The sequence below is a fragment of the Lagopus muta genome, chromosome 2 (assembly GCF_023343835.1).
Source record: "Lagopus muta isolate bLagMut1 chromosome 2, bLagMut1 primary, whole genome shotgun sequence".
NCBI classification, from domain to species: domain Eukaryota; kingdom Metazoa; phylum Chordata; class Aves; order Galliformes; family Phasianidae; genus Lagopus; species Lagopus muta.
The window spans coordinates 6,675,435-6,687,603 of NC_064434.1; the positions used below are offsets into that span (position 1 = coordinate 6,675,435).

Consider the following 12,169-nt stretch of genomic DNA (forward strand, 5'->3'; position numbering starts at 1 on the left):
CCTTGGGGGCTCCATGTGCACCAGCAAATGTTTGCACAGCAGGAGCTGACAGTGGACCCTGCAGAGGCCAGAGATGGCATCATGTCCCATGTGTCAGCAGCTCTCTACCCATTTCAACCTTGTGCCTGCTCTGCTGCTGCTGTCCTGCTGCACTTGGTCTCTGGTGTGGAGGCATGGCCAGCAGGCTGCCTGGTTTCTCCAGCCGGGTTTGCAGCTGATTGCTATTCTTGCTGTGAATTATTCTGCTTCACCATCTCCTGCCACTGGGGAAGGCAGTGGGCTGTACCTGTTGCCTGGGAGCTGTCAGACTCCAGGCAGTGCAAGTGCCTCCTTCTCCCTGAGACATGAGGTTGCTGCAGTGTGCCTCTGCTGATGCTGCAGCCCCATGTGGCTTCTTGCAGGACTTGGTGGGTGTCAGGTCTGCAGCTAATCCTGGGTTTTACCAGCTGCTGCAGTGAGTATCTTCCAGCTCCTTGTGTCAGCCTAGAACAGTTGCTGTGCCTGCTATGTATAACATGAGAGACATTGTGTTCCTTTTTTATTTGGCCACAGCTTTTGTATTCTGCTCTCTTCACCTGATGGGGAGAAGCACAGCCTCCTGCCAGCAGCCTGCTGAGCCCTGGCATCATCTTCCTTCAGCAGCTGCATGTCGTACAGCATGACAGGCCAGCCTGCAGCTCTGGTACTCTCTCAAAGGCCAGAAAGAAGTGCAGGATAGCCTTTGGGGACCTGCTGCAGAGCACGTGCTATCAAGAACAGGGCCATACACAGGAGTGCAAGAAGCGATTAGATGTGTGTGCCCCTCTTTTCCCCCCCCCACCTGCAATACTGCAAGGACAACGCTGCTTTTGAGCCAGGATGCTTTTATTGAAAAGACCCCGCCACAGGGAGTTGCTTACCCTGTCCCTTCCCAATCCAGTCCTGCAGCAGGAGCTGAACAGCACCTGGAAGTGAGAGTCCTGAAAGTGCTTTGCTGGGAGGTTTATTCCTGGAAGACGCTGGATCCTGTGATGCTTGAGTCCAGGGCTGCAGAGCCAGCGCCTGGCTCGGTGACCAGCCACAGAGCAGAGCACGGAGGGAAGAGCAGCAGCCAGGGCACCAGGCACGGCCTCTGTGGCAGCGGGGCTCCTTGTGTCACCCTGCATCCCCTGCCTCTGGCACGAGAACATCGCTGGCCCAGACCTCATCCTCGGACACAACACGCATCCCACCAATCCAGCCAGGCTGGCTGCATTATGCATGCAGTGCACGCTCACAGTGAGCCCTGACGGAGAAGTGGTAGAGCCACAGCAGTGTGCTGGCCAGACCCATTCCCATTGCTCTGTGAGCCTCGCCTCACCCACGGCACTGACGCTCCCTGCCCTGCTGCAGCCCAGCCAGGCACTGCAGCAGCACTAACTCCTCAAGCTCTCATTTGTGTTTTTGTCCCCTGTGCCAGGGTGAGGCGTGGGAAGCCCCTCACTGCAATGATGGGGTGCAGTGGGCCCCATCCTCCAGCAGGGACTCGCTCTCACAGCCCAGCCCCCCTGCCTCCTTGCCTTGACCTCACTGGCAGCTCTGGGGCCAGCACCTGCACTGCGCCCTCCCCTCAGCCTCGGAGCAAGAAGGGTGCAAATCCTTCCCCCCCCAGCACAGCAGAGAGAGCCAGGTCTGCCCCAGAACATCTCCTCGGCAGGAGTCTGGTGCCACACAGCTGCACCACAGCCTCTGGCCAAGCCTGGGCTCTGGGATGCTGCCTCCCACCGGGGCTGTGTGCAGGACAGGGCAGCAGCCCCTCTGCTCCCCCACAGGCTGGCGGCATACCCCCACTCCATCGCTCAGCTCCACACTCCTTAGCGGCAGGGAAGCGGGGCCAGGCATACATGCACGGCCGGGAGCCAACTCCATGCACATCCCCAGACAGGTGCCCTTGGGAAAGCGTAAGTTCGGATACGTGGATCTTCGCATGCAGAGTTCCAGGCTGGCTGCCTGGTGCTGCCTCCTCTTCCAAGGCCTGTTTTAGCTCTGACGTGATGCCCAGGAGCCCAGATGCAGAGCTGGTGCTGCACTTACACCTCGATTATATTGACAGAGGGAGACTTCTTCTATGGGAGAAAAAAAAAACACATTTTGAGGCTACGCTTTGTGGAGACCTTGGGATGGGAAATCTGGAGGAGGAAAGAGAACTTGGCCCTCAAAGTCCTGGAAACCAAGGAGACATAATCAGGCCAGTGGGCAACATGTGAATGGAGTTTGCACGATGAATAGAGACGGCAGATGAGACCCAAGGGAAAAAACTACTGCAACATCCCATTAGAGCAGGTTCTGTCAGAGTTATAAATCAGTCTTTGTTGAGTAACAAAGAACAAGTCAGGCGCTGACCTCTCTGAGATGCAGAAGAGGTGTAGCCTCTGTGTGGGGTGGTGATGGGGCATGCACTGGCTGTGCAGCGAGAGGACAGCTACCATCCTGCAGTATGGGAGCCATCCCAGCAGAGGTGTCCTGCCATCACGATGGGTGTTTCTCCTGCACTCACACATGGGGCACACAGACTGCCCCAGGGCTCACTGCTAGTCCTCAGCTTTTGGGGTGAGGACACAGACTGGGGTGTTTTCTATTTCTGGAGAGAGGAAGAACCTGTCCAGCCACTAAGGCACAGCAGATGTTACATGCCAGCCCTTCTGTCAGCCCTCCCCCTCACCTTGCTCCGCAGCAGTCCTCCAGAGGGTCGCTCTGGAGTGCTGTGCTCCGAGGATGGCTTCGTCTTCTCCTTGTTGTTGTTGGAGTCGTTGTCCTTGATGATGTCATACTGTCTGCAGAAGAGGGCGATCACAGCTGCAGAAAGAGGAGGGATGAAGGACTCCCTCGGGGCTGCCCCCTTCTCCCCTCCCCATTGTCACAGTGGGAGAGCAGCCAGGCCCAGGGGTTGGGGTGATGGTTGGACTTGATGACCTTAGAGGTCTTTGCCAGCCTTAACGATTCTATGAAAATGGAACCAGAAGCATCTAGAAGAACCAGTGCCAATGGTCTTGCAAGGAAGGAGGATGCCAGGACCATGCCAGCATTCCTCTGCACTCTCTGAGCCCCATCCTCTCTGTGGACCCAAGACTGTGCCTCTGTCCCAGCCTGCTGGAATGCTGTTAGTGGCACTCACCTGCCCACATGAGCAGCACGGCCACGATGATGATGATCTCTCCTGTCTGCAGCTGCCTGTCTTTATCCAGCCCTTCCATGGTGATGTCACCTGTGGAGAAGAGCAGCCGGCCAGGGCTGGCACTAATCACCCTCCCAGCAGAACCCACCTCATAACCAGCATCATTCAAGGATCTGAGGAGCTACAGAGAGAGGCCCACTTCCCCCTGACAAACAAATGTTGACTGGCAAGAAGGCATGCAGCCTATGGCTTTCCATAAAGACCCACGCTGCACATCATCTCTCTTGGATTCACGGCCAGCATTTAGGCAACCCCAGGCAACAGGCACAGCGTGGCTGCGAAGTGGAAAGGAGACGGCCCTACGAGTGGCACTGGGGCAATGCCTCACCTTGGTTGGAGCTGTTGGAGGGGAGGCGGTCGGTCTCCTTCAGAGTCCGGAAGTGGACGCGCTTGCTGGCCTGACTTTCCCCATAGAGGCCGATGCTCTGCACCTGGATGATGTAGTCGGCATCTTCTGCCAGGTCCCACAGCACGCAGGCCCGGTTGGTGGTGTTCACCTCCCGGATGAAGCGCTGCATCTGACCATCCTGCCGCTGCCAGAGTGAAGAGCTGTCATCCCTCAAGGAGTTGATCCCAGCTGCACCCTGCCTGCAGGGCTCTGCTGAGTGCAGTGCCCTCACTCCTCCCTTCCCAGGCAATCCTCCACCCCTGGGGTGGGCCAGCACCTCGCTCCGCAGCATCTCTGTGCGGCCAGAGGGACCCCCGGGGACACGGCCTGGGTACCTGCTGTAGGATGGCATAGCCGATGACCACGTCTCCTTCTGGCACATCCCAAGAGACGGTGGCAGAATTCGCCTTCAGCTGTGTCACAGTCACATTGACGGGGGATGGCGGCCTGTCTGGGTGAGCAGGGGTGGATCGATGGGAGAGAGGCAAAAGATCTGTCAGAAAAGGCACTCGTCCCTCCCTTTCCCTCCAACCACGGGGGTTTTCTCCAGCATTCGCCCACTGCAGCTCAGATTTTCATCTATTGGAAAGTATCCTGCAGAGTCGCAGCAGGGCTGCCTGGCATGGCATGCTGCTGCTCAGCCCAGACACAGCAGCTTCTTGGTAGTAAAGTCCCACGCTTCTGTGGGGTTCTGAGTCCAAACAAGCCCTACATGAATGCAGCACTTCAACCACAACTGTGACGGTGAAACGAGGATCCTCCAATCTCTGGGGCTGCCCTGTGCATGTGCACATCATGAATGCCTGGCACACCACCCAGGGCTGCGTAGGAAGCAGCACAGACACAGTATTTATATATCAACTGTGACAGAAAAATGGGGCAGCTTGGAATAAACACACTACGGAGCTGTGCCTGGGCACCTCATCTGCCTGGCGCTGCTCCCTGCCCCAAACTGGGGAGGAAAGCCCAGTGCAGAGGGCAGAGCTGACTCTGACAGTGCAACGCCATCAGCTGAAAAGCTGACAGCAACACTGAGCCCCTGCCATCCTTTGGATTGACCCACGGGCTGCACCACTGCTGCTGTTTTGTCATTTCAGCCCCTGGAACTACTGAGGTCTGAACTGGACAGCACATGCCCAAACTCTTCAGGGACACGGCTCAGGATTCAGCACGAGCCATGGGCCATTCCCAGCACATAGCCCTGATGTGCTCTACGCTCTTTGGAACGTGTGAGCTCAGTGCTAAGGATGTGGCCACATCCTGCTGCCATTTGGCCTCAGGCCGAGAACAAGACCTGATGCTTCATCACAATAATAAATTAGGTGGACTTTTACATCTAACAGAATGAAGGAAGCTCTGCACATGCCCGACGTATTTGCAGAGAAATTAAAGGTCTGACATCTCAGCAATGCAAGAGTCTAATGGAACCTGCAGAATGTTCTAGGTTCTGCAGAAAGACAGCATGGCCCAGCCCAGCTTCATGCTGGGGATGCTGAGACGTGGCACTGAGTCACTACAGTTTGAGAGCAAGGTCACTGCAATGATCCATGATCCACGCTACTGGGTCCACGTGGACTGGGACAAGTCACTTGGTTGGTTTGCTGCAGAGAACATACGATGAGCATGTGGGATCTGCACACCTAGCAGGAAGAGTGAGGACAGAAAGAGTCAGCTGTTGGAACCAGATAATGCGATGAGAGGTAATGGCCTCTGCCCAGGGGGCGGTGGGGTTTTAAGTGTTCCAGAACCGTGGGGATGTGGTCATGGTGCGGTGGGCTGGGGTTGGACTTTGGGATGTGAGAGGTCTTTTCCAACCTGAATGATTTTGTGACTCTACGAGTTCACTCTGGAAACACAGAGACGATGTTAAACCCCAAGGATACACAAGATGAATGTCAGTGGAACAAGACCTCCAAAGGAGAGCTCTCACCACAGGAAGATCCCCACATTAAACCACAAACTGTTCTCCAGTCAGTTAGATCTTAGGAGGAAGTTTTTCCCCCAGAGGGTGGTGAGGCACTGGCACAGGTTGCCCAAGGAGGCTGTGGATGCCCCATCCCTGCAGGCATTCAAGGCCAGGCTGGATGTGGCTCTGGGCAGCCTGGGCTGCTGGTTGGTGACCTGCACACAGCAGGGGGTTGGAACCAGACGATTGTTGAGGTCCTTTTCAACCCAGGCCAGTCTATGATTTCTATTTCTATAAAGATGCGAGTGGGCTTTTCAGGGCTGCAAAACCTTTGCACTCTGATATGACTCTAGAAAACACCTAACACCAAGCTCCTCCAAGACTGCTGGGCTCTGTGGCATGCTATTCCCAGAGCTCAGCCCCACGCACTGCATCCAGCGCTAATGATCCTGCATCATTTATAAGCTATTCAACTTCACTTCTGATTAAAACCCTATTAAAGAATGGGGCAGCATCACAAAAAGAGGCTGATGGCCTGGAGCACCCTTTCCTGTTACCATGGAGGTGCTGGACGGATGCACCTCAGTAGCAGCACTGGTGGACGTGGCTGGGCACAGGGATGGGGCACAGCCCCACATGCTCTCTCACCGTCCTGCTGTGCCTCTGGAGGAGGACCTGTGCCCTTGGCACTGCTGCTCAAGGGCACAGATGTTGGTCCAAGCCATCCATCCCTGCGGCAGGGCAGCCAGCCTCACTCCATACACCTGAAGACGAGGGGTCACTTTTTAACCGCATTTCTTCCCAAATGCCGCGGGCCCCGGAGTTCCCGTTGTGCAACGAGGCTGCCAGGGGACAACAGGGGACGGACACCGGGCCGAGCTCAGAATGAAGCAGCCCATTCCACCGTGACGGGTTGCCAGGACGTAGCAATGCAGAATGGGCCAACAGACAGCGGCAGGCATCGCCATGGAGGTGAGTCGGGGAAGGAAGGAGAGCAGCGCCCGGCTTAAAGCGCATCACCTCCGTCTGAACCGACAGCAGCGCGGGGACAGCCGAAAGGATGCAGGCACGGCAGCTCACGGGGAACAGCTCCCGGGACAGCCCCGGGGCATCGCCGCCTGCCACACCCGTCCCATCCCCATCTCCATCCCCATCCCCATCCCGTCCCCCGGCGGCACTTACTGGCTCGCACCAGGCACAGATCGCAGCTGAAGAGCACCAGCACGGGGTTAAGGTACGCCGAGAAGCGGGCCATGGCGGCGGGGCCGGCCCCGGACCGCAGCCCTGCCCCGGGCGGCAGCCCTGGCACCGGCCCGCTCCCTGCGCCGGGTGACGGAGCGGGGCAGAGCCCCGACCGCAGCGCGGGGGTGTCGGGGCGGGACGGTCCTCCCTTCTTCCCTCCTTCCCTCCCTCCCTTCCCGGCCCGGCTCCGCCCCGCAACCCCGAGCGGCACCGCAGCGCCCTCCGCCGTCTTTGGTTGCCCCGATCCGAACGCGGTGCTTTGCTCCTCTGGCCTCGTTCAACCTCGTTAGCATCCCGTGGGCCCGCTGCCCGAGCGTGTCCCATCCCAATGCTGACCCCTATGGGGACGCCGCTCGTCCACTCGGATGGACACAGAGCCTCCTGCTGCGACCAATCCCTTATCTACAGCCTTCAAATCCACATCTCTTCTGTGCAGAGATAAGGATGTGGTACAGGACCACAGAATCACAGAATGGCCAAACTTGGAAGGGAGCTCAAGGATCATGAAGCTCCAACGGGCCACCAACCTCCACATTTAATATTAGACTGGGCTGCCCAGGGCCCCATCCAACCTGGCCTTGAACACCTCCAGGGACGGACGGGGCATCCACAGCCCCTCTGGGCAGCCAACATCTACAGGCCAACATCCGAGGCCGAGCACAACACCAGGCAGAGGACATCAGTTGCCCTCCCTCTGTCACTGATGCTGTCACTCCATCGTATCCCAGCACAGAGGTGTAGTTCTGTGGCTCTCCCTTTGTCCCTTTCTTCAAAATTGGAGTGATGTTATCCCCACAGTGCTGCAGCCTGTGTCAGCTGTGTTCCACTCCCTGCCTGGCAGGAGAGGCACTGTATGCCCAGCTGGGCCCAATAACACCATCAGTCGTGACCCCAATGGGGCTCTGCCCAGCCATTCTCCTCACCTCTCTGCATTTGGTACCATAGAATCACAGCTCCACTCCTGCCTCCAAAAGAGCAGTGCTGCAGTGGTACAGCTGCCCAGGGAGTGGTGGGGTCACCTTCCCTGGAGGTGTTCCAGAACTGTGGGGGTGCAGCACTGTGGTCGGTGGGCATGGTGGGATGGGCTGGGGCTGGACTTGGGGATCTGAGAAGTCTTTTCCAACCTGAACAAGTCTACGATTCAAATGTGTGGCTCAGCTCCATCACCAGGTGGTAGATAGCAACCCTTTGAGATTATAATCTTTATGAAACGTGAAGTCCTTCTGCTAGTCACTAATAACTCCTGATCTCCTTTTTTTTGTTCATTTGGAGATGGTAATTTTTTACCATAATTGGCTTGGAGGATGTTCAGTGCTGCCCAAGAACAGACATCAATACTTTTTATTATCGTAGGGTACGGTGAAGCCAAGAATTTTGCTATGCAATTATGTGCAATGTGGAAAGTAATTTATTCTGTTGGGTTTAGACCAGCTGCCCAATTACTTCTTTTGGTGCTTCCCAGTTTCTATTGTAAGAGAGAGCTAATGGTTATTCTCTATGCGTGCACATTGCACCATTTGTGTCACGGTGGCTCCTTACCGTATTTCCTAGCCGATCATTTTTTAAAGATGGGACAACAGCACAGCATAAGGTGTTTGAGACGTGGATGCCCTGTTTGTTGATCCAGTGGTATGAGAATCCCTGATGAATAATGTTACCACTCACCCCTTCCCAGATCGTTTCATAGAGACACAGAATGGTTGGAGTTGGAAGACACCCTTTAAAGGCCACCTGGTCCAACTCCCTGCAATGAACAGGGACACCCACAGCTCCATCAGTGCTCAGAGCTCCATCCAGCCTGACCTCAGCTGTCTGCAGGGACATCCACCATGCCTCTGGGTAACCTGTATCGATGCCTCACCACCACAGGGCAGGTTTAGGTTGGATCTTAGGAGGAAGTTTTTCCCCCAGAGGGTGGTGAGGCACTGGAACAGGTTGCCCAAGGAGGCTGTGGATGCCCCATCCCTGCAGGCATTCAAGGCCAGGCTGGATGTGGCTCTGGGCAGCCTGGGCTGCTGGTTGGTGACCTGCACACAGCAGGGGGTTGGAACTGGATGAGCACTGCGGGCCTTTTCAAGGACCATTCTCTGACTCTATGATGATATTGTAAAAAACTTCTTTATATCCAGTCTAAATATCCCCTCTTTCAGTTCAAAATGATTTCCCCGTGTCCTGTTACAATAGACCCTGCCAAAGAACTCGTTCCCTTCTTTCTTACAGCCCCTCTTTAGATGCATTTACACCACATGAAGGCATTGAAGCCAAGAGCCTGATAAAATGAAAAGCAATTTGACAGAAAGTGTTATTTTAAAAGTATTATTATGAAACTAGGGGGGGTTATTCCACTGCACTTCTAAGTACTTAAAGACTACAAAGACAGAGATGACTGAACACTTTTAATGGCTATCAAGCCTTTTAAAATAGGCATTTTTTTAAATACAACTTAAATATTCAATTGCATATGTGCCAAAATTCAATGTATTCAATTCAATGTATTACTTTCATTGAAAGCTTAATTGCAACAGGGAATGAATAACAACCTCTCCATTGCAATCTTTAGCTCAGAACACAATGGCAAAGCAAAAAGGAAAAGAAAAAAACAAAGAGATGTGGAGGATGCCCCATGCCTGGAGGCTTTCAAGGTAAGCCTCAATCAGGCTCTGAGCACCCTGATGGGAGCTGCGGGTGTCCCTGCTCATTGCAGGGGAGTTGCACTAGGTGGCCTTTCAAGGTCCCTTCCAACTGTAAGGATTCTATGATTCCAAGTCCAGATTCAGGCTGATCTGAAGAATATTCACTTTTGTTCAGGAGATCATAAAGATCTGTCTTGAGGAGGCCAGGGATGGAGTGCAGTACCTTCGGATAGACTGGGACCTTGTGCTTGAAGTACAGCAGTGGACTGGAGCTATCTATCATGATTTTCAGCTTGCTGATGCCCAAATTCTCACTGTGGCTGTGTTGCTCTGGGGCATTCTTGATGACAGGGGAGCCTGCTTCCTCACACAGCAGTATTCCCACCTATTCCCACCCTTGCAAGTCTCTGCAGAGCTGCCCTCCCATCCAAACACAAACACACGTTTACTGTAACTACAATTTACCACTGGACCACCGGTGGGGCACAGGGATGCTCTCCAAGGCTCTCACAGGCTGGATTCCTTGGACAAAATGGTGCTCATGCATTCGTGCCCAGTACTATTTCCAGGCCCTGGGGTCAGCTGAAGAGTTATCCCTACCACAGCTACTAAATGCGTGTACCCAGACTGCAAGATGCTGATGTCTTGAAGAATGCCTGGAGATAGTGTGGGAAAGCATCAATGGGGCTAAACCCCAATTAAACAGCCAGGATGGTCAGACTTCAGTGCTTGGCAATGGTCTCTGGTCTTCTCTAATTTCTTAGTGTAGGCACAGCTGATGTGTTTAAAGCAGGCTGTGCTAAACCTGCATCCTGCAAAGCAATGGCTGAAAGGGATTCAAGGGCAGCAGGGACACACATCATCCTCTGTGGTTATGTAAACTGTGAAGATTGTTCTGTCTGTAGATGGGAAAAGCAGGCATGGGAGATGTAGAAACTGACCTGGAGTCTCACCTAAAAAGAACGTGAACGTTTGGGGAGCACAGAGAAAACAAAGATCTGTGGAATGGGAAACGTCTCACAGGGAGACAGAAAGAGCTCAAGCTCTTAAAAAAGAAACCTAAAGGTTGTCTTCTGCTGCATACACAGAGCTGGGAAAATGTGCTGAAGGTTAAAGGCCCTTTGGTCTAGGGAGGGAGGTTGCATAACATTAAATAGCTAGGAATAAAATCAAAGATGTCCTAGTTAGAAACTAGGTATGGCATTAACTCTTGGCTGAAAAGGACTCATTTCCAGCAGTGGCCAGGAGCATCTCCTGGTGTGGTGGTTTAACACTGGTAGGTGGCTCAGCACCACCACGCTGCTCTGTCACGTCCCATTCACTGGAGTCACATGAGATGACCTCTAAAGGTCCCTTCCAACTCGAAACGATGCTCTGATTCTGTGATTTAGGAAACCTATAAGAGTAGATCAGATGGATTTTTGAAACTGATACAACATACATAAAGAGACACTGCACTAATTAATAAGCAGTGCTGTTGAATTTATCCCCGCTTCCCCCCCAGTTCTTTATTAATCTTGCTGTATTTTAATTACAAAACTGACCTACTTAATTTTGAAGAAAGTTGGCCTTCAGTCAAGTAACACTTTGAGAAATTGATTGTGCTTAGTGGTGTTGGTTTTATGCCCATCATTCCAGCCAGGCAGTGTCCCAGGGTGACATCATCCCTCCAGCCACCTCCTGTGCAGCTCACTGCCATCACTGAGGTCCAAATTGCTTCAAGAACTGCTACCCGTGACAGTGCACAGAGAAACATCCAAGGTATGCAGAATGCCTCTGTGAGGAACCCATGGAAGAGCCTGTCTGGCACAGTGTGCTGTCCTCACCGTGGGAGATATTAGAAACAAGTGGGAAGTATTCCATGCAGATACAGAAGTGAGCTGCTGTAAATTGGGCTCCATCAGCAGAGGGGTGGCCAGCAGGGACAGGGAGCTGATTGTCCCCATCTACTCTGCTCTTGTGAGGCCCCATCTGGAGCACTGTGTGCAGGTCTGGAGCCCCAGTACAAGAAAGACAGGGAGCTGTTGGAGAGGGTCCAGAGGAGCCACAAAGATGATCAGGGGGCTGGAGCACCTCCCCTACAAAGACAGGCTGAGGGAGCTGGGCTGCAGAAAAGAAGGCTGCGGGCTGACCTCAGTGCAGCCTTTCAGTACCTAAAGGGAGCCTACAAACAGGAGGGGAATCGACTCTTTGCAAGGGCAGATAACAGCAGGACAAGGGGAAATGGTTTGAAGTTGAGGGAGGGAAGATTTAGGTTGGATGTCAGGGCAAAGTTCTTTACCATGTGAGTGGTGAGGTGCTGGAACAGCTGCCCAGAGAGGCTGTGGATGCCCCGTCCATCCCTGGAGGTGTTCAAGGCCAGGTTGGATGGGGCCCTGGGCAGCCTGGGCTGCTATGAAATGTGGAGGTTGGTGGCCCTGCTTCTGGCAGGGGGTTGGAGCTTCATGATCCTTGAGGTCCCTTCCAACCCTGGCCATTCTGTGATTCTGTAGTTCGCTGTCATTCAAACAAAACAGAACAACAAAAAACAAACCCTCCATGTTTTCTCTCCCCCTCTTCAGGACAAGGAGTGAAAGCCAGCACTGTGCCAATATTTAAATGATGGCAAACATTGCGCTCACAGCTCAGTCTGAAGTCTTCTCACCAAACCAACAGCAAAACTGACACTGAACGACATCGTAAGTAAAACCAACCAACATGGTTTCACACAGAACAGATTTCTGTAAACATTTTTAATTAAATTACAAGTCTGGGTTGGTGAAAGTAACTATTGACACGGTCAGTTTCTGTAAGGCATTGTTCTTGCC

The 12,169-nt window shown here is 53.7% G+C and overlaps 1 protein-coding gene across 2 annotated transcripts; it reads right to left on the reverse strand.

The window, feature by feature from the left end:
• Positions 1–562: 562 nt before the first annotated feature.
• FNDC4 (fibronectin type III domain containing 4) lies at positions 563–6,855 on the reverse strand. Of its 2 annotated transcripts, none has more exons than XM_048938115.1 (6): positions 6,670–6,855; positions 3,917–4,032; positions 3,522–3,726; positions 3,134–3,223; positions 2,681–2,814; positions 563–2,081 (listed from the first exon to the last, which is right to left on the reverse strand). In XM_048938115.1, exons 1-6 carry the CDS (start codon positions 6,740–6,742, stop codon positions 2,049–2,051), a joined length of 651 nt encoding a protein of 216 aa, XP_048794072.1. In that variant the 5' UTR covers positions 6,743–6,855; the 3' UTR covers positions 563–2,048. The 2 variants fall into 2 exon arrangements, with proteins under 2 accessions (XP_048794072.1, XP_048794071.1); XM_048938114.1 differs by having other exon boundaries at positions 567–2,084.
• Positions 6,856–12,169: the final 5,314 nt, after the last annotated feature.

Coding starts and splice junctions, on each gene's coding strand:
- FNDC4 (XM_048938114.1), bottom strand. CDS start 6,742: ATGGCCCGCTTCTCGGCGTACCTTAACCCCGTGCTGGTGCTCTTCAGC. Junction 4,033..6,669: donor TCTGTGCCTGGTGCGAGCCA/GTAAGTGCCGCC, acceptor CTGCTCACCCAG/ACAGGCCGCCATCCCCCGTC. Junction 2,815..3,133: donor CGTGCTGCTCATGTGGGCAG/GTGAGTGCCACT, acceptor CTCTTTCTGCAG/CTGTGATCGCCCTCTTCTGC.